Genomic DNA, 20,981 nt, shown 5'->3' on the forward strand with positions numbered 1-20,981 from the left:
GGTCTCCAAGAGCTCACGGGTGGGCTGGGACAAAGCGATCAGAGGCTTCCTTCCCCTCTGCCATCTGTATGCTACTTGCCGTGTTTCTCCTGTCCTGGCTCACAAGCAGTACCTCGTCCACGTTCAAAGTGGCGTTGGCATTCCGATTCCACACACACTTCCAGCGCCCTGAGCTCCGGCGCAAAACCATTTCCTTGTTGCCTGATGAGGAGCAGACAAGTGCTGATTATCGTAACCACTTGCAAATGCGTTTAATGTGTTTGCGTTAAGAACCCGATTGACTGACAGGACATTATTAAAAACTCACTGTGTCTAAATTTGTCTTTATAGGTCATTATTTATTAGCTAAGGAGTCACTGCCCCATAAAACCAACATCCAAAGCCATTGCTTCGACAGTACACATTTACTTTAATATCTTCGAGCTTTTTTGACTTTGCTCCAAAGATGCGAAATAAGTCATTTCCCTGCCGTGCGCTCCCATCCATCATGACTCTGGGTCATCCTCACAGTCCTCGAAGCAGAACCTTTGTGGTTTGAAGAAAGCATTGCACGGGGATGACCACATGTAATTTCCTTACAGCTGTGGGATGACATATTAGCGGATATTACAGCTGCTGAGTCAAAATATTTTTTATCTATTTAAATTTTTAGCATGTCGACGTGCTGTGCTTAGTTAGAAAACAAATGGAATCCTCTGCTTGCTTTAAAAACAAGAAATGTATTTATTTCTGCCCGAGCTCATACCCCAGTTCCAGCCTCCCTTGCAATGTGTTCATTAATTTGTTTGTTTAAGGCGCTAATTCACTGGGTTCGTTAGCAAGCGGGCGCACACGCAGACAACTGGAGTTCCATCTGCCCTCCCCTCTCCCACATGCTTATTATATGCCAGTAGTCTGAAACAGGCTACACATAAACAGATCCTGGGTCTCTCTTCTCTCCTTGTCACCCTTAATGAGCTTATATTTAAAGACTCTCCACTGTAATTGAAATCGTGACAAATAAGGGTTTACGGAGTAGCAAAGCTGGGTCTCAGAGAGACGGCCTCCGGAACAGAGTCTGTTTTTGAGCAATTAATGGATACACACTCACCATTTAGACATATTTGAGGTTAGCCTCCCTGTTTGATTACAGACAGCAAGGTCAGATGCAAATGCCTTACCTTACAGATGGGGCTTTTAGGATGGGACGTTAATCCTTGCAGAGGCTGCTAGATTGGTGGGTTGGAAACCCAGTTCCCCTATTAGAGTAACTGCAGCCCTGGTTCAAATGAAGCAGTGACAATGTAAACTTCCTCTAGCGTATCCTCTGAAATTGTTCCAAATGTCACCGGAGGGGGAAACGGGCATGGACGGTGGGGTGAGGAGGATTGTAGGGGAACTCACTCTGTGGTTTGCCGGCCTCTCTGAGAATACCGCTGCCGTTTTAAGGACACAGTTTCTGACAGTTGTGCTCCTAGAGTGTGGGTCCAGCAAAGATCTGAATTAAGATTTGTCAGACAGTCACCGCCTACTAGGAAGAATGCCAGAGTTGTCTCCCAATCTGCTTAATTCTTAGAAAATAGTCATACAGATCTCAAGAGGCAGGAAGTGACCGGTGTCGGAGCAGCTCCCCAGGACGCACGGTCATCTCCTGCAGTGCCTGGGGATGGGGCTCGGACCACCTCTTAATTATGTTTGGAGTGTATAATTACTACATTTGGCTGGCCGTGGGGGTATTTCTCTTTCCATTATCTCAAATCCTACCGATGAGGCCGTTGTAAATTGTCACACACATAGCCAAGCAGTGCCCTTTCTTTTGGCCTGACGTGGATTTTGAAAACCAGGAGATGCCATCCATAATGACCTCTGCATGAACCTCCAAATTCCCTACAATTTCCTAGGATTCTAACTCCAAACACCTTTTTTCCTTTCATTCAACAAATAGACGGGGGCTACCTACTAGATCCTACTCATTTAGCCAAATTCTACTTTGTTTTCATTTTTCAAGCTATTTTGAAGCTGACAGTTTGAGAAAGGTCTTCCCAGGTCATGCTGGAAAAATAGACCCGTGGTATGTTGGCCTTCCTTCTCAGGGGAAACCCAAGGTCTTCATTCCTGGTCCTGACAGCTTCCAAGTACTTCCAGTATCGTGAGGATTCATAATAGGCCTAGTCTAGCACAAGCCTCATGAGAACAGCTTGGCAGCAGGGTACTGTGACAGAAAGGGTCTTCTAGACATGATGGAGAGGAGGGGAGGGAAGAACATTAGGGACCCGTGTCCCCTCCCCAACAAGGTTCCTATTAAGAGCTGCTGCATGTCAGGGTTTTCTTGGATTGTTGGTTCTTCGCTCTGGTTCTCACGTCTCTCCCATCACTAGTTACCTTCCATCCAACAGTTTCTCATTTAAATCTGTAATAAAAATACAGAGACCTCTGCAAATAGACTGGCAAAGAACACAGACACACACAACGCCATTCCCAATGGCCTTTAGGACTAAATACATGCTCCTTTGCATGGCATTCTAAAAAAACTGGGGCAGCCGAGTCCTTGAGTGGCTCTTTTCTGTGTTCTTTAAGATCCAGCCTTGTTGACGGTCTCTCAGGTCCTTGAAGGCATCCTGTTCTGTTGGCCTGCTGGGTTTTTGCCCAGGTGTTCCCTCTTCTTAGAACTCTTTCCAAACCCTCTCACCCTCCCCAGCTCCTCTTGCAACTAACCCCCGTGGGGGTTCATGGCTCCACCTTCTTTAGGAGGCCTTCCCTGTCTCCTGGACACGGTCGAGACCCCATTACAGACTTCCATGGAGCCCTGATAACTTACCCACTAGCATTTTACAAAACGTTCGTGCAATCCTGTGGCAGTCCTGCATCTCCGTGTTTGCCACACGCTCTGTCGTGGCTCATCCCCGCCGTGTGCCATCTCTAGGGGCCTGTGACACAGGTCTCAATTTGGAGAAAACCCTTTCTAAGGCGAGAAGCACAGCCCGAGTCCACTTCACCATTGGTTGTTGAATATGCCCCCCGTGGGAGGGGAGGGCCATGGTAGAGTGAAGGGTCTCTCCGTCCCTTCTTCCTTTCGAAATGGAAGGAAGGGTTTTTCTGGGCTGGGGCACAGGAATGGAGCGTGGTGGTGAACGCCCTGTTAGTTCCAGTGCATATTCAAGTTTGTTTCTCCCTCCATCTTTTCTCTGTTCCCTGAGCTCTGTGAATTTGGTTTGTAGATGGTGTTGTAGATTGGATTCTGATAACTTCCGCTGGGGGCGTGTGAGGGCCCATGCTTGCTGGTTCAGTGGGGGCGGCTACTTACCACGCATAAGAGAAGAACTCATTGGTTGATGTCTTAAATTATTGTTGGATGACACATATTTCATACTCGATTATAATTCTATGTCCAGGGCTGTCTTTCCTGACCATACTGAAAGCTGTATGACACTTGAACACTTTTTTGTTGTTGGAAAGATTTTTCAGTGCTCAGCCTCACTTATAATAAAAGAAATATAAATGTAAACCATGACATAACTGCGGCTTTCACCAACCAAACTGACCAAGATTGTTTTACCATTTTTCGGTTCCTTAGTGCAGGCAGAGTTATGAGGAAATAGTCTCATGAGTGACTCTTGGAATTGTAAACTGATACAGACCTCCTGGAATGAAATCTGTAATACCTATTAAGAATTTTAGAGTGTTTTCATGCCTGTAGTGGTTAAAAGTCCATGCCCTGAAGTCAGTGTGGATATGACGTGTGAGCAGGTGACTCAACCTCTGAGTCTCCATGTCTTCATCTTTAAAGTGGGGATCATGTTTCCCCTACTTCATCTTTGCAGGCCATGCATGAGATTTTACATTTCTAATAAGTGGTATAATCCTTGATATATATTCCAAGCTCAGTCAATAGAAGCTATAGTAATAATATGAATTGGAGTGCCTGGGTGGCTCAGTCGGTTAAGCCTCTGACTCTTGATTTCGGCTTAGGTCATGATCTCCGAGTTGTGAGGTCAAGCCCAGTGCCAGTCTCTGCACTCAGCACAGAGCCTACTTGGGTTTCTCTCTCCCTCTGCCCCTCCCCCACTATAAATAAATAAGATCTTTAAAAAAAAAAAGTTTGAGTTGTATTCCTGACGTGTCTTTTGGGAACTAATCTAAAATGCACAGAAGTCTTATCAGGGCCTCAGTTACAGAAGTGGACAAACTAGAAGTCAGTGTCTAAGTACAGTTCACCTTAGAACAACACAGGTTTGAACTGTTTTGGTCCATTTATATGTAGATTTTTAACAATAAATACAGTATAGTACTGTAAATGTATTTTCCTCTTCCTTATAGTTCTCCTAACATTTTCTTTTCTCTAGTTTACTTTATTGTAAAAGTACAGTGCATAATATCTATAACCTACAGAATATTTGTTTATCGATTTTAGTTTATCAATAAGACTTCCAGTCTATAGTAGGCTATTAGTAGTTAAGGTTTTGGGGAGCCAAATGTTATGCATGAATTTTTGACTGTGCAGGGGGTCCATGCCCCTAACCCTTGGTTTTTCAAGGGTCAGCTGTATATGAAAAGTGCACGTTTCTTATTTATTTATTCAAGGCTGGGATATAATGTAGTCCCTAGAATGATGTTTACAAAGAGTTCCTAATGATGTGTGGAAATGCTGATGGTACTGAGTAAAAAAAAAAGATATTTTATGACAACATTTAATATAATCTCTATGTAAAAAGCTATGTAAGCGTATAGAGAAAAAGAACCAAGAGATAAATGTCAATGTCCGTAGTTATTTACTCTGAAAGGGCTACTTAGGGTGATTTTTATATTTATTTATAGTTATAAAAATGTTTTTCATATTTTCTTCCATGGCTCACTTTGTACTCCAAAAAACAGAACTTCAAGGCTCTCATCAGAGCCACACTCAGCGCCTCTTCTCCACAGAAGATCTCAGGGGCCCCAGGCTTGGCCCTGAAGCATGCTTACAGGTGCTGTAGCTTGCCTACAGGTGCTACCTGGCGGGACCGGCCACTCGTAGCCTGTCAGCCCCGAGTTCTGTAGTCTGCTCTCAGGAACCATACTTTTCTGAGTGTAAGTCAGAACAGACATGTTAATCCTTAAGTTCTTTTTGCTCTGATTCTTGGCTTCTTTCCCTGAACATCATCACTCATTTTGAGCTCTCCTAAAGAATTCTCTCCATAAAGAGATTTTTGACTTCAGGCTCTCAAGATAGATGTGTTTCCTAGGTTTTAGGAATTTGTTTTTCTTCTCTGGTTGGTTGAAGAAAAGTCAGTCAGCCTTCAGACTGACTTGAGAGCAGGATCTCAGAGCATATTTAAGTGGTCTTCTGTTGGGGGCTTGTAAACGAGAGAGCTGGGAAGGGAGGTTTGCATGAATGCATCAATGTGGGATCACTTAGCTTGTTGCTTTGGAATGAATCTACTCATAGGAATGGTTGTTCCGTGTGGCTTTTTAAACCACGGATGAATGACTAAGGAATGAATATAGGTCTTCACACAAAGAGGGAGCCCAACTTCCAGACCCAGGTAGTTACAATCTCGTGTGTAAGATAAAACTTTAAACTTCCTTGCGTTAATGTGATGCGCTGGGCAACCTGCAGTTGATTGTTTTACTTTTTCAGGTGTCATTTATTGATGTCTCCTTGCTTCCAGCTACGCCATCATGTACTGTGCTATGTCCGGCGATTGACGTGATGCCTTCTTAAGGCTTCACGCAGAGCCATGAAGAAGGAGGCAGAGTCTTCAGTGATTCTGGAGACTTTGAGGCTCTTGAGGCCTTTCCACCAGCTTCTAGTGGCTGAAGCCGAAGTAGACAGCCCTGTCTGGGTTAGGATGTTCAGAGGATGAGACTTGATTAGGAGGAAGACAGATGGTCAGGGCTGTGAGGAACGTCTACATTTACCAGGTGGTCAGTGGCAGAGAGCATGGACCTGGCCATGAAGGGCACCAGGAAAAAGCGTACTAAAGGAGGATGGGAGTCCAGGGGGAAGGCAGCCAGGGGTGTCATGTGTTACAGAGATCTCCCGTAGGTTAGGAATTAGAGGGAGCCATTAGATTTGGTCATACGTGGTGGTCAGAGACCTTTTCAAGGCAATACCACAGCAGACTTGTGGAGGTTGGAGGCAGGTCCCAGCAAGTTAGGGAGGCTGGGAGGTTGGGTGGTGAAGGGAAGGCGAGAGACGGTAGCATGGTTGTAGAGAAGAGCTTTGGAGGTGCTGGTGAGGCAGAGCCTGTTCCAAGGTTGAGGTCATGGAGACTGAAGACAGATGGGGTAGAAAATGCAATAATGCTGAAATAATGTTCTAATAATGTTGAAAATTGGGTCAAGAATGTGGGCGGAGGAATGAGCCATTTCATCCTGTGAGAGAAGAAATGCAATAAAAATGGGTAAAGAGAGATGTTTTGAGTCTGACAGGAAGATTGTGCTTGAGGGGCTGAATGAAGTAGAAGATGGAATGACCTGGGAGGTGGCGGAGGGTGGGGGTTGCTGCCTGGAGACGAGGAGAGAGAGTTTACAAGCAGCGGCCATGAGAGTGGAAAGGAGCGTCCATAGCCTAGCTCTAGCTTCCTGTAGTGGTAATTAATGCACATTACACTCATTTCAACGGCTTCTAGAGATCCCCAAGATCAGACAGAGTCATAAATATTTATTTATTGTACCCACAAAGTACCCCAGAGGTCTTCTCACTTTCTCTTCAAAGCATCCCCTCGGTGATGATTCTTCCTCGTTCCTCTAATTACGCACCAGAGAAAGCCTCAGTCAGATGCAACTCGTTTCCAGACCACGAACACCTGCAGGTCTTGTTGGGGCTCGCCTGAGCCCAGAACCCTCCGTAAGCCCTGGCTTGAAAGAGGGAGAGGCTGTGGACTTTTCAAATCATGGAGCCTTGAATCAGCCATGTTTCTCAGGTTTCCAACCCTGGCAGGTGCCCCCTCATTCAAGTAATCATAAAACACGGTCACCTCCATTTGCTGCAGCAACTTCCAGAGCTTTTCGAATCTGCCCTTTGGCTCCTGGCACTGTGAGGGCACGGGAAAAAGAGAACATTGTGTGGAAACTTTATACTAAGTCAGGGGACGTAGCCTCCTTATCCCTTCCCTCAATACAGTCCTCGTTTTCCTTTATACTTTACTGAAGATCTATAATGAGGATTAATTTGGCTCTTAGGAGATCAAGAATTGCTCCTAATATGGGCAACAGGCTGCCTGGAATTGGAAGCTCCCAAAGTTTAGAGAAGGGGTAGGGACTGTTCCTTCTCGTGCCCTCGAGAAGAGTCGGTATTTTAGGGAGGACCCTTCTGGCTCAACTTCTGGAGTGGCTGTGCAGGTCTTCAGATGGCTTCGCATGCAGATGAGGGGGTGCGGGTGTGCCACCGAGTTCCCCTTCTGCAGGGGGCATGCCTTAGGTGGTTAGCAACGAAGAAAGTATCCCTGAGGGTATAGACGAAAAGACCTGTTTTAACAGATTTCGGGGGACAGGCCATCTGTCTCATAGACAAGGATATTTTAATCTAAACATTGCTCAAGATCACGGTCTCTGTCTACAGGACTGAGCCGAACAAGCCACGTCTGGTCCCAGAGTCGTACCTTAGTAAGGGCGGACAGGTGCTTTGAATCCTGCAGGGAAAGAGGGAAAGGCCTGTGGTTAGAGCTCTAGCTTTTCGTTTCCTAGGCTTTACTCCTTTTTCATGTTGGTGGGTAAATCAGGATTTGTGGATTTTCTCCAGTCTTTGGGATGGAGGATGGTAAACAGGACCTGGAGGACAGTCACCCCTTAAAATGAGGCAGAGGATGGGAGCTGAACGCAGTCGGGTTCTTGAGTGAAAGGATGACTATTATACAGGTGAGACCGAGAGACCGCTGGCTCTACCAGATCATCTGTCTTAGAGCTTTAATCACAGCTCATACAACAGAGCTTGTATTGTATTGTGACTTATGGATTGGGTCGTGAAGACGACTTTTCAGCTCACAACTCTTGTTTGTAACTTTACCTCTATTTGAAGACTAAAAATTTCCACCGACTCGGCCCACTTATCTGCTAACCCCAGTCCCTCAAATATCAACAGCCAAGACTGGTATGCTGACTCTGGAAGGCCAGATTCCTAGGACGGCAGCTTGTGGAGAGCAGCGTGCCCCACTCAGGAGTGCTGTGCATGGGGGCACGCTGGGCTAGCGTTCCCACAACTCTTGGGGGAAACCTTTAGTGTTGGCAGTACCGTTGCTGTTAATCTGGCCATTCTCTCTACACTGCAAGCAAGAAGCTATCACACGCCATTCTAGTATTTGAAGGTCGTTCATTTGAAAGGGGATGAAAACTCGATAGTTGTGCTGAGCCTGGCCATTTGCTAAAAACCTCTACACGTACCATTTGTACAGGTCCCAGACGTCTCCTTTCCTAGGGTGCCCTGCCTTTGGGCTGCTCTCCCGCCGTCTGCGCCGCAGCGAGGGTAACCACACTCCCTTCTGCCCTTCGGTGTAGTGGTGAGACCCTGCGCTCACGCGGCCTGTGCCTTCTGTGTGTCCCCTCCGCCCTCTCCAGACTGCCATCCTCTGTGCCAGCACTGCACCGCTGACCTCCAGCACACAGGCAGTATCTGCCTGAGCTGCCAGAATGCCCGGTACCTGCTGCTGGGGGACCACTGTGTTCCTGATTGCCCTCCTGGATACTTCGCAGAGAGAGGAGCTTGTAAAAGTGAGTAAGTGCCAGACACAGAGCTGGCGGTGCCTCATGAATTTTCTTGGGGGCAGTAGCGGGAGAAGATTGGTTCTTCCCTAGAGAGAGAGGAGGCGGGAAGCACGCTGCGGGGCAGTACACCAGACCAGCTAACGCTCTCAGTTGGGGCTTTTATTAATGCCTCCCAGGCTGCTTTGGAGAGGAGCTTGGCAACATAGGTTCTCTTTGTGTTTCTTTTCCCTCTGCAGAATGTCACTCCTCCTGCAGAACCTGCCAGGGCACAGGACCCTTCTCATGCACCTCGTGTGATGCCGACCTCGTTCTGTCCCACCTTGGCACCTGCAGCACTGCCTGCTTCCCGGGGCACTATCTTGATGACAGCCGAGCTTGTCAGCGTAGGTTTTTAAAAATGAACTTTCTCTCCTTACCTGATCTTCTGGTGTCATTGAAGGAAATATGAAGTTCTTGCTTTGTATTTTCACCTGATAGCCTTTATTTTTATAAGAGAAAGTTAATCTACAAAGGCATATGGATGCCCTTAGCAGACATTGGTCTAACCGGGAAGTGCTAGGCTCGGGGATCTCCTCTACAAGTACCCACTGTGTGACCTTAGGCCAGTCATTTAGTGTCTCTGTTCTCTGGTTATCTCATTTTAAAAATAAAATGTTGGCTTACTTTATCCTCAGCAACTCAAGTCCAAGATCCTGAGCAGAGTGGAGCTCATTCTAGCACACAATCATTGACCTAAGCACTTGTCTGGGTATAATTTGTTTTCTGTTTGTATTTGTTGAATATTGACAATGTGCAAGGCTTGACATGCTACAAAGCATTCGGTTTCTGTTCAAACAGTCATTATTTTGTCTTGCATGAGAGTTACTTGTATAGATGTTTTATTTCTCAAATAAGTCAAAATATGATTAATTACCTACATCGGGCACAAATGAAGAGCTAGGATAAATTAGGTAAAGGGCAAATCTGAGTAGAAAAGAAATTAGGAAATCCTTCACAGATGAAGGAACATTTTTTGAGATACGCCGAGGCGGCTTACTTTATTTCAATCACTGAAGTATCATTTGCAAGAAAAAATTTTGTTACACTTTTTTCTTTTGAAAATGACAGCTAACAAATGCAGTGCTGATATTTCAATTTTATGTCCTAGGAAGTACCGTATTGTAGGAATTATAGACTAGTGGTTAGGAACGTGGGCTCTGGACTCGTTCAAATCCTACCTGCCACTTAATAGTTTTTTGTGACCTGGGAGCAAGTGAATTAACCGCCAGGCCTTCATTTGTTTTGCTGTCACAGGGGATTGTAATGGCACCTACATGTAATGTTCTCGCACTTAGCATGTGTCCTAGCAGGCTCTCAGTATAGTTACTGTTGTTGTCATCATCATCACCCAGAGTGAGAGGCAAACCGAGTGGTTTAAGATAGTTGCATTTTACAGATAGAAAGATAGGCATTACTGTTCACTGAGATGTTTGCAAAGATCTGCATTTGAAATGAATTTATGTGGACCTCATTATTTTGTATCACCCGTTGAGATACCAGAGATTTAAAAAAAAAAAAAACCTTTTTGGACCCATGAAAAATTTCTTTGCTTTTATAACAAAAACTTTGCTTTGTGTATATCAACTGTCTGCCGGTATCTGCGGATTCCCTGACATAAGCGGCATGAATGAAATACTTGCACGTTCTGTTCCAGAGCGAGAGAGTGTTGGTCGAGAAATAGGGGCTTAGATTTATGGGGCTCCTGATAGCAGTGGAATCACAGGAATAAAAGTTCAAAAGAAAAAATGGAATCTTTCATATGGCGTATCGATGACAAAAAAAAATATTGCATTGAAATATTTCAAAGGCTGAAAAGCCTTTGCCTTTGTGCAAGGTGATCTCCACACAAATACATTCGTTATGCTACCATGTAAATAGGATTTCCTAGACTATGCAGTGAAATTAAGAATCTCCTAGCTTTAGTCCTTTACTGAAGCCTAAGTTTCATTCTTCTGAGGATTGAATAAAGCATGCCCTTAAGTTGGATATTTGAGTTTCTAGTATGTAAAGAAAACCAACAATGTTCCTTTCTAATGCTTATTATTATAGATAATTACAGGCCTCACAATTTTAGAAATGGTGCAGTAAAGGGCTTTAAAGGAAATACTACCAGTATAAGGGGAGGCATTAATAACCATATTATAGAGGAAAATAAGAGCCAGAGAACTGTCTGGAGTCTGGTTCCAGAAACGTTTAGAAGTTACATGCTGTGCTCTAAAATTCAAGGATAATCAGTTGAGGCAGCCACATTAAAAAAGAGACAATAAATGAGGTTTCCAGTACCTGGAGCCATGGTGCTTTAGAGGCGAGGAGGGGATCTCCAGGGTGGCCAGAGATGACCTTGTACCCAATTCTTTCTCACTCCCCCTCCCAGACTTCTTCAGATGCGGGAGGAAGCCGGGCCCATTGCAGGGGTGGTAGCTGTTTAGCTGTCTGATGGTCTTTCTCGTGGGCCCTGAAACTCCCCTCCGGAGCAGGAGAGAGTAAGTCTCCTTCCTCATTCATCTGGTTGCCTTCCAGAGTTTGCAATTAACTGTCCCCTCGTGCTTTGCTGCTCTAGGCGAAACCGGAGCCAGCGGAGTATCGGGGCAGAAATGGATGACCCTCTCCCCAAGCTGCGGTAGACAGCAGGGCTATTTCCGAGGGAAGGCGGACTTCCTAAGCAGTCAGGTCCCGTCCCCCTTCATGAATGATGGTTCAATACATCTCTGCTTCCCTTCCTGGTTTCTGGTCCACTTTCCACCCTCGTCACTGTCCTCTTGGTACTTTCTGGGGTCTGGGACCTGGGAGAACAGTACTGGGACTCCAGATGTGATCACAGCAACGTGACAATACCGTGTGAGGTCTGAATGTTCCAAGGTGGAGGAAATGCTCCTAACCCACGTGCCTTCGGAGGTGGAAGCTGAGAACCCAAGGGGCTTTGGTATGAGCAGAACTGCTCTAAGACAACGCTATTTGTAGGTTGCCTTGGTGAGAGAGGAGGGGTTTGATGAATGAGGAAGGAGGGTTCAGGTAGACATGGCGGGGGCTCCCTGCTCCTCGGGGGGACACTGCTCCCACTTCTCAATCTCCACGGAGTCTTCTGACCTTGCACAGTGCTCGGCATGAATCCATTTGTTTTAGAAGCCGGTAAAGGGGTGAGTTACACTTTGAGTTACCGACAGGGAATGAGAGACTGCATAGACGGATTCAAGAATAAGAAGATACACAGGTGCCTAAGGAAGTAAACTCAAGACGCTCTCAGCTCTCCGGACGGGGCATCGTCCTGTCCCTCTAAGCTGAGGGCTTGGCCTTTGGGCTTCGTGTCGTAGCTGTTTGTCAAGCAGGGGCCTCTGCTGACATTTAGGTTATATGAAGGCTCTTCACTTGAACGTTGTATCCGTTTCCTTAGTAACCAAATTGCGCCTCTAATAAGCTTTTAATCAACTAAAATTCTTAGATCATTTTTTATAGCAACTACTGTCTGAACAGGTCTCCCGTATCCTTTATTTGTGCAACTGGTTATAGAAAAAAAATGCAGGACTTACGCTTTCACTTATTTCTTCAGATTACTTTTCGTTTATTGCTTCAATTAGTTAAAATTGAGTTTGAGTTGTTCTTTCTGATGGTGAAATTAGACTGTGTGTCTCCTATTTGGTGTATGTGGCATATTTAAGTATCATTAGCTTGATTTCTTTGTTGTAATTAAAGCTATTAATAAAAATGTTGAAGGCGCCTGGGCAGCTCAGTTGGTTAGGCAACTGCCTTCGGCTCAGGTCATGATCCTGGAGTCCTGGGATCGAGTCCCACATCAGGCTCCCAGCTCCACAGAGAGTCTGCTTCTCCCTCTGACCTCTCCCTCTCATGCTCTCTCACTCTCTCTCTCTAATAAATAAATAAAATCTTTTAAAAAATGTTGATCAAGTAATAAGTGAAGACTTCATGATAGTATTCTACTCAGGACATTTCTTTTACTAATTACAAAGGTTTACTGATAGCTTTGAGGATGCATTTACTGACGGCTGTGAGGATGCATTTCAACGGTTTTCACATCCACCTGTAACTCCAAGACCCCACTTCATTTTTCTATTCCCGGGTTTATCTTGAGATTTTTGTCACACCCTCTGCCAAAAGTAAGATACACCATGTGTAAAAATTCTAGCCAAAAAAAGGAGGGAAGTTTCATTTCATGTAGGTTTCCAAAAATTAAAGATTCTTTTCCAATTATTCTCAAACCATCTGTTTGAAAATCCAGTCTAGAGTTTTTCTAGGATCTTTAATTACTAATCTACATATTCTAATGAATATTTTATATCAATGACATTTTTTGTAGGTGGAACAAGAGGACTTCCTTTTTATTCTCACCAGGAGGTAATTTTCCCGCACTGTGCCACACATGTTCATACCCTCTAGATCGAAAACTCTAAAAATCTAGCTCATTCTCTGGATTTTTCCTCTGATACGTACTTGGAGGAAATTTCAGAATGAGGCAGAGATGCTAGTGCTTGAATATGTATAACGAAAATGTCTGGCTTCTTCTGTTTATGTGCAGGTGTTCATTGAACACCCATCACATGAAAGAGAACTAGTTAGGCTCTGAATACTATTGACCTTGGTCTTTGCTTTCATGAAGCTTATAGCTTAAGGGTACAGAAGTTAAATAATCATTGTAATGAAAATCATTAGGTATGGCATGAATGCAATGTCTGGAGTGCCATAGAGCAGTGACGGGGAGACTTACCCTAGAATGGAGAGTCGGGGGAGACCTTCTTAAGTCACTGAAGAATGAGTAAGACTTAAAGATGAGAAACTTGGAGATTATGTTGAGAGGATTCAAATGTGTCTTAGGATTTCTGGTTGGAAAGAATGGAGGGAATGATGGAGGAGTGATATTTGCAGAAATGGTGGCTGGCAGTTTTCCAGGGTTGAAGGAAGATATGAGTTTCTAGATGGAAGCATCCTCTGAAACTTGAGCAGTACAAATTTAAAAAATCACTCTTGTGGATAGATGGAAAATGGAATGCAAGGGGGTCAAACTTGGTATGGGGTAACCAATTAGGAGGCTATGACAGTAGTCCAGTAGGAGATGATGAGGGCTTGGATGTGTTGGCATGTGTGGATATGGACAGGAGCAAAAGAATTCTGAGAATTATGTAGGAAAACTTGAGTAAGTAGGATCCAATGAGTGATTGGATTAGGAATGAGAAAGAAGGGGCTTATCAAGGTAGCCTCCCAGGTTTCTAGCATGGACAACTGAGGAGATGGAGAAATGCTAGTTGTTAAGTCAGGGAGGATGGAAACATGACCGGATTTGGGGATCATCCTTGAATGCCTGAATTAAGTAGCTGCTGAGAATTACAACTGAGCCAATCCATAAGCTAGTCCTCCTTGAAGTCCTCTGTGGTGTGAAATGTGGGCTTTCCTGAGCTTTACAACAAAATTGATGTTTAACTTTAATCTTGGCATGGTTCAAAAGCCTGAATCCACATCAGGAACAACCGGGCGCTTGAATCCTTGAGAAGTAAGTTTCAAATACATGTCCGGACCGTTGTTCCAGAGATCTTGGAGTAGGTATAAATTCTGTTCCGATTCACAGGGCAACCTGGATGTGGGATTTCCATTCTTGGGCTTATAATTTATCTTCTCTGGAAAATAAAATGATCCTTTCTCCAATTTAGAAAATTAGGGAAACATTTTCTGTTTCTGCTGATCACAGGGGAGGCTTCTGAGCCATAATTAAAGCACAGGTTGGAGAGGGCTTTGCTCCTTTGCAACATCTGTCTCCGTTTCATCTGTGCTTCTGTATTTGCAATTGTAATTACCTGGTCATTTTCTTTCCTATCTGCTCAGCATGCGGAGCGCACTGTGGAAGCTGTGATTCCCAGGCCGGCTGTACCTCCTGCCGAGACCCAAACAAGGTCCTGCTCTTCGGGGAATGTCAGTATGAGAGCTGCGCCCCACAGTACTATCTGGACTTCTCCACCAGGATATGCAGAGGTAAAGCCCTTCCAGAACTGTGCAGTGATACTTTCCCTGGGCGACCTCCCTTTACTGTAGGTGTCTAATCCCCGAAGTTGGGAAAACACCATCATATGTTTAGACTTTCTGTGATGAGAGCAAGATGTCATCATGTTTTATGAATGCATGCATGTCATTTCTTTCTTCTTTTGTATGTAACTTATTTTTTAAGGAAACATTTTTGAGCACCTACTATGTGTCAGATACTGTGCAAGGTTTTAGTAAGTAGATCAGAGGTGGCAACCCGGATGTCTTTGGTCCAAGACATGTGGGTTCTTTTTGGCCCACCTAATGTTCTAGTGTTTTGTTTTTTAAAGATTTTATTTATTTACTTGAGAGAGAGAAAAAGAGAGAAAGGGTGCACAAGTGGGGAGAGGGGCAGAGGCAGAGGGAGAAGCAGACTCCCTGCTGAGCAGAGAGCCCGATGTGGGACTCGATCCCAGGACCCTAGGATCATGACCTGAGCTGAAGGCTGATGCTTAACCCAATGGGCCACCCAGGCACCAAAATGTTCTAGTGTTATAAAATCTTTAATTAATGCATTTTAAAATGTAGAAGACTTCACATACAAAACTGGAGATTTTCTGTTTCTTTTGAAAAAATTAGAAGATCTGACAATACCGGACTCACATTTCCACAATACAACAGTCGGTTGGAGATGAGTAGCTGTTGCCCCTTTTGTGTCTTCAGATCACCACAGCCCACCACTCCCTTTTCTACCACACCAGGCCTGTTTCAGAGATTTACATCCCCTACCTGGGACCTAGAGGCACTTACATTTACAACTCTAGGTCACTAGAGTCTAAGCTTAATGAAGGCAGGCTTTGAGGTGCTTGGCTGAGTTAAGCATGTGAGTTCAGCTCACGTCATGATCCCAGGGTCCTGGGACCGAACCCTGAATCAGGCTCCCTGCTCTGCCCCTCCCCCACAACTTATGCCCTCTCTCTCTGTCTCTCAAATGAATAAATAAAATCTTAAAAAAAAAAGACAGGGGCTGTATCTGATTTGTTCATCTCTGTTTAACAGATTTAAATGAGTAAAGACAGTCCCAGTGCTCAAGGAGTTTATAAGGAAGCAATGTCAGAAACCTAGTACCTTGTTCTCTAGTGGTTGGAATTCTGGGGGCTTACGCTCTTTAGGTGGCAGTGCTCAGCAAGGAGAAGAACAGAGTTAAAGGCCAGATTTTCCTTGCTTCTGTTCCATTTTCCTCCTCCATCTCTCCATTCCTCTTGTCTCCCATCTCTCCCATTCTGCCCAAGAACCTGGGGCTCAGATATGGGGCCAGACATCTGTCAAGTAAGCTTGGGATGTTTTAAGGCTTTGCAAAATTGCACACTCTCCATTCCAAGAAATACTACTGTTGTCAACTTAGGTGGTCTCTGCTCAAGACCACAGAAGCTCTTCTATTTTTTCCCTGCTACACAGCGGTTGTCAGTTTGCGGTGAAAAACAAGATGATCACAAATCCTCCGCGTTGTAAGTGATTTCATAACTATGCTGGCAGTTTTCAAGGCTCTGCGGCAGTCATGCTCCCTCAGGACTGATTCAGCCAAATAAATGAGCAAGATTAACTTTATAAATCTCCTTGGAAGCACGTGTACTGTCTTGCACATTTACCTGTTTCTTTAGGACTTAGAAGTATTGCATCAAACAAGAGAAAGGTGACTAAGGAGACATTTCCTCCATGCTCAGCTGGGATGGATGGTGGTGTGTGGAGGAACTAAATGCAGAATGTTCTGTGAGGAAAGTTTGGCAGCAAAACATTTACTAAGCTGTTACTGTGTGCCAGGTGCTGCGGTAACTTCTTTACATTCATTGTTTCCCTTAATCAAAACAAGAATCTTATGGGATAGGTACTCTTCTTATTTCTGTCTTACAGGTAAGGAAACTGAGGCTCCAATAAGTTTAGGAAGGTGCGTAAGACCTGTGGATAAACGGTGGCTAAGCCATAGCTCCAACAGAGAGTTGGCTGTCTTCAAAACCCAAGTACTTACATGTTGTCCCACCTTCCATGCATGAGGACTTAGTTTACCAGCTGGAACTTCGGCTCTCAAACATGAGTGTTCTGGCTGCAGGACTTGCCAGGGCCTTTAATAGCCACAGCCACAGTCACAACAACCATACATAATCACAAGAACAGAAACAACAGCAGTGGCCCCAACATGTTTCCTTGTGCCCAGTCCTTGAGACAACGTCAGTAGTTCTGACATTGAGCCAGAAAACCTGTATTTCTGACAATCCTTCTGGATTATATGGGTACACATGCAGGGTTGGAGCCCACAAGCACGTAAGCCCCTTGCCAGGGTCTAGCCACTTCCCACACTACACATTCCTCAGGTGCTGACTGAGCAGATAACATGGAAATGAGTCGGATCTACTGCTCTCAGGAGGTCTTCTGTTATTTCTGGAAGCCCTTTTTTCCCCAGACAGTTCCTTGATGCCGCATTTAATCCTAACATCATTGGTGCTCTCTGCTGGGTGGGCCAGCCCCTGACTTGTGAAAGGTTAAGAGTCAAGCAGCCGGTTTGGTGGCGCCATCCGACACATTCCTGGCTGAGTCTCTGACATCCCTTTACCTGTGGAGCATTCCAAGGAGGTGCGGATTAGGGTTGTGGAGGCAAAATGACCCCTCCCTATAGCAGAGCAGGCTTTTGCCTGAGGACACTGTGGCCCGGGAATCAGGAGTAAGTTGACCCGGCTCCTCTGCAGCCCTGCTGACAGGCAGACTCTGCCCAAGCCTGGAGTGATCCTTGTATGTGCCGTGTCCAGCATAATTAGGAAACACTACACTGCAGAGAGGCGTCCGGGCTCCTACAAGCAGAAACCTCGTTCTGGCTCGCTCATCTGACATCTCCCCTGTTGTCCCACCTCGCCCCTTGCTGATGCGGACGCGTCCTCATAAATTAGTCGCCCGGACGGAGGGTGGACGGGTGGAGGTGACCTAACGTGGACTTCCTTTCCTAGAGTGCGACTGGAGTTGCAACGCGTGCAGCGGGCCCCTGCGGACAGACTGCCTGCAGTGCATGGACGGCTACGTCCTGCAGGACGGGGCCTGCGTGGAGCAGTGCTCGCCGTCCTTCTACAGGGACGTGGGCCTCTGCAAGAGTAAGTGTCCGCAGCGCTCACTGTGTCCGCTTCCGGCCTGCAGCCTCCTCCGACCTTTACTGTTCTGACCAGGAGTCAGTGGCGAGTTTCCTTTCCAGCTTTTTATCTAATTTCTTGTTTCATGCCTGAGGGCTTTTCTTTGTCGTAGTCAGAATGTCCCCTTTCCTTCTCCCGTTCCCAAATGTGACAGTTGCTAAACTTTGAGATCAGGATGGGAATCCCGGGGGTATAAGGCCACATCAACAGGTATGGTTTGATGATGACTTTGGACTTCCCGAAGCATTGAATAATCCTGTCCTCTAGAAGGGGAATGCGTAGACCCTGCTCATTTGAGCATCGGGAAGGACCGTCTGATTCCCCCGACTGTCCCCTGGAGCCCTGCATGTATGAATGTCTCTCCACCGCCCGTCCCTGAGTGCCACCCCCTTCAGCCTTGGTTGAACACCACAGACTCTTCTGACCCTGAAATGCCCCCCAAACGCACAGATGGCAGTCCGAGGAGTGCTCCTGGGAGACTCTGATAACTGGGTGAGTCAGGAAAGATGGCCACTTCAGCAAGGCAAGAGAACCACTGACTAGTTCTTAGTAATGATAATGGCTAATACCTGTAGTTTCGAGGTGTGCCTCGTGTTTTCCATTATTTACTTTAATCTCTGCCCAGCGAGCTGAGTGGGACACCGTCCACTCCCATTTTATAGGAGAGAGCTTCAAGGCTCAGAGAAGTCAGTCTCTGGTCCTAAATCACCCTCCCGGTAAGTAGAGCAGCGCCATCCAGAGCCTGGTTCCTGAGTCCTTGTCTTCTGCCCTGCCCAGCACACCAGGTCATATCACTGTTCTGCGCCTTATGCTGTCTCCCCATGAGGCCCAGGAGCCCCCTGGAAAACCACACACAGTTCTGTTGTTTGACTTTTGTCTTGCAGGCTGTGGCAACCACTGTCTCCAGTGCCAAGGCCCCCATGAGTGTACACGCTGTGAAGAGCCGTATCTCCTGTCGGAAGCCCAGTGTGTTCAGGAATGTGGGAAGGGGTACTTTGCAGATCGCGCAAATCGCCAGTGCACAGGTAACTTGGAAACTGCGCTGAGTCCTCTGGAAAAAAGTGAGGGCCACAAGTATATCAGGTGTGTCGATCGCAGGAACCAATCTGAATTAGAGGCAGAATGGAAACCCAGAGAGGTCGGTCTCAGAAACGGAGGGCTTCCCATGCACATCTGCCAATTGCTGGTTAAATAGAATGTAGACGTGCAGGCCAATAATTCTCTTGCACAAATCAATACTGTCTCTAAAGGTCTTTATGGAAATAAGGCCAGTATTTTATGAAATGTAAGGCTTGTGTTGAACTAAGGTGAGGTATCCATCAAGAGCAGGTCACCTCTATTGACGTGGGTGCAGAATTTTCAGTGTGTGGACTAAATTATGAGTGACCCCGATATTGACTCAATATCCTTGAGTAGGATTTCTGAGGACAATTTATTGAGATACACTGAACCTTTATCATTGAAGTTCAACCCAAAGCCTTAATCTGCTTGTCCATCGGGTTATCCATGAGAGTTTCTTCAGTTTGTTCTCATCTTTTCCACTAAAATTTGATACTCGATGCCCCACTTTGAAGAAAACCTGACATTTAATAATAAAGCCATGGCCCTGGCGTGGTGTTTTACCTTTCACCGAATTCCTCCGTCTGCCTTATCTCATTTAATATTCACAATGACTTGATGGTAAAATATGGCAGACATTCGGAATCCCATTTTACAAGTGAAAAAAAAAAAAAGAACGGCTTGAGTGTATTAACCAAGGCAACATAAAATCAGGTATTAAACCCACATTTTCTGATTCCAATTCTCAGCCCTTTATTCTATACTACTTCTGTATACTAAAATCTCAAGGAAGCAGGAGAATTAGGCAGTGAACACTCGATTTGTAGAAGAAATAATCCTTGGGTCCTTTCAGGAGCTTACTCTCCTCCTGCATTGAAAATGTTGATGGTGATGATGATGGTGATGCAGCAGCAGCAGCAGTGACGTTGGTAGTGCAGCTGAGTCCTTCTGTATGCCAGGCACTCTTCTGGTCTCTTCATATTACAACATCCTCCCGATGGGGATTTGCATTAGGTGCTCTTCCTCTCCCCATCACACTGTGGGTGACTAGAGGAACTTGCCTGAAGTGGACAGCTGCTAAGTGGAGGAGGAGGAATGGTACCCAGGAGGGGCCTGCGCTCTTAATCACTGTCAACCATGTCCCTTACAAGTCAGTAGGGTTAACTTTTTATACAATCCGTTTATGTGCACCATTTTCACATCAGAGTGTGTTCAGCAAAAGTGCTTCTCTCTGTTCATTCTCCTTCTGCGGGTCAGTCAGCTTCCTGTCAAATTCCAGAGGGAACCGTGGGAATTCACTATTGCTGTGGTTGGGAGTCCTGTGTTGCTCATGCTGCCACTCTTTATTTCTCTGTCACTGGCCACCTGTGCCTTGGCCATGCCTCAACTACCGTGGCCTTTCTTTGACAGCCTGTCCTCGGGCATGCTTGAGGTGTAGCCGCCGAGACCGGTGTCACCAGTGTGAGCAGGGGTTCTTTTTGAAGAGTGGCCTTTGTGTTTCCAGCTGTATTCCTGGCTTCACCCACTCTAATGGAACATGTGCTGGTAAGTGCTTGTCAGACGGCCTCACATGCTGACCTGTGATTTCTCCATGCAGAGGCTCCGTGTGGAGATACAGTCAGCTCATGTGATATGACACGCAGGATTCTCATTCGAGGAAAGCAAAGGAATAAGGGATTTTTTTTATAGAACATGGACATTAGGAAAACTCAGCTTCTAAGATTTTCAGGAAAAAGAATCTATGCTTTAAAAGTAACAACTATCAAATCAGAAATTTGGCATAAAACAGTTATGTTTCTGAGCTATAGCTATGTTGTAGAAAATTACCTATATACATATAGGTATAATTTATTTGCATGTATATAAACTTTTAGAGCTAATTATGCCACAGTTGCATCCTTTGTGGACATACTGGAGATATATTGTGAATAAATAATGAGTTGTGTGAGGAGCCTGCCCCATTAGGGTCCTGTGTTTGAAGCGAATGGGTTTCAGGCCACTGTCCCATTAAGAATAAGGTGACATGTTAAGGGGAGGAGCTAGTCTTGTCCAACACATTAATGGACACTTCACCTTAAACAACAA

At 45.4% G+C, this 20,981-nt stretch overlaps 1 protein-coding gene across 1 annotated transcript in view; it reads left to right on the plus strand.

Moving 5' to 3' along the window:
• FRAS1 (Fraser extracellular matrix complex subunit 1) overlaps window positions 1–20,981 on the plus strand; it is a 413,592-nt gene that overhangs the window by 242,954 nt on the left and 149,657 nt on the right. Inside the window, 6 exon segments of the mRNA XM_047719626.1 lie at window positions 8,515–8,667; window positions 8,898–9,044; window positions 14,530–14,676; window positions 17,661–17,801; window positions 18,722–18,862; window positions 20,307–20,441. Coding sequence (XP_047575582.1) covers window positions 8,515–8,667; window positions 8,898–9,044; window positions 14,530–14,676; window positions 17,661–17,801; window positions 18,722–18,862; window positions 20,307–20,441 — 864 coding nt within the window.

Source organism: Lutra lutra, chromosome 2 (assembly GCF_902655055.1).
Source record: "Lutra lutra chromosome 2, mLutLut1.2, whole genome shotgun sequence".
In the NCBI taxonomy this organism is placed as follows: Eukaryota; Metazoa; Chordata; class Mammalia; order Carnivora; family Mustelidae; genus Lutra; species Lutra lutra.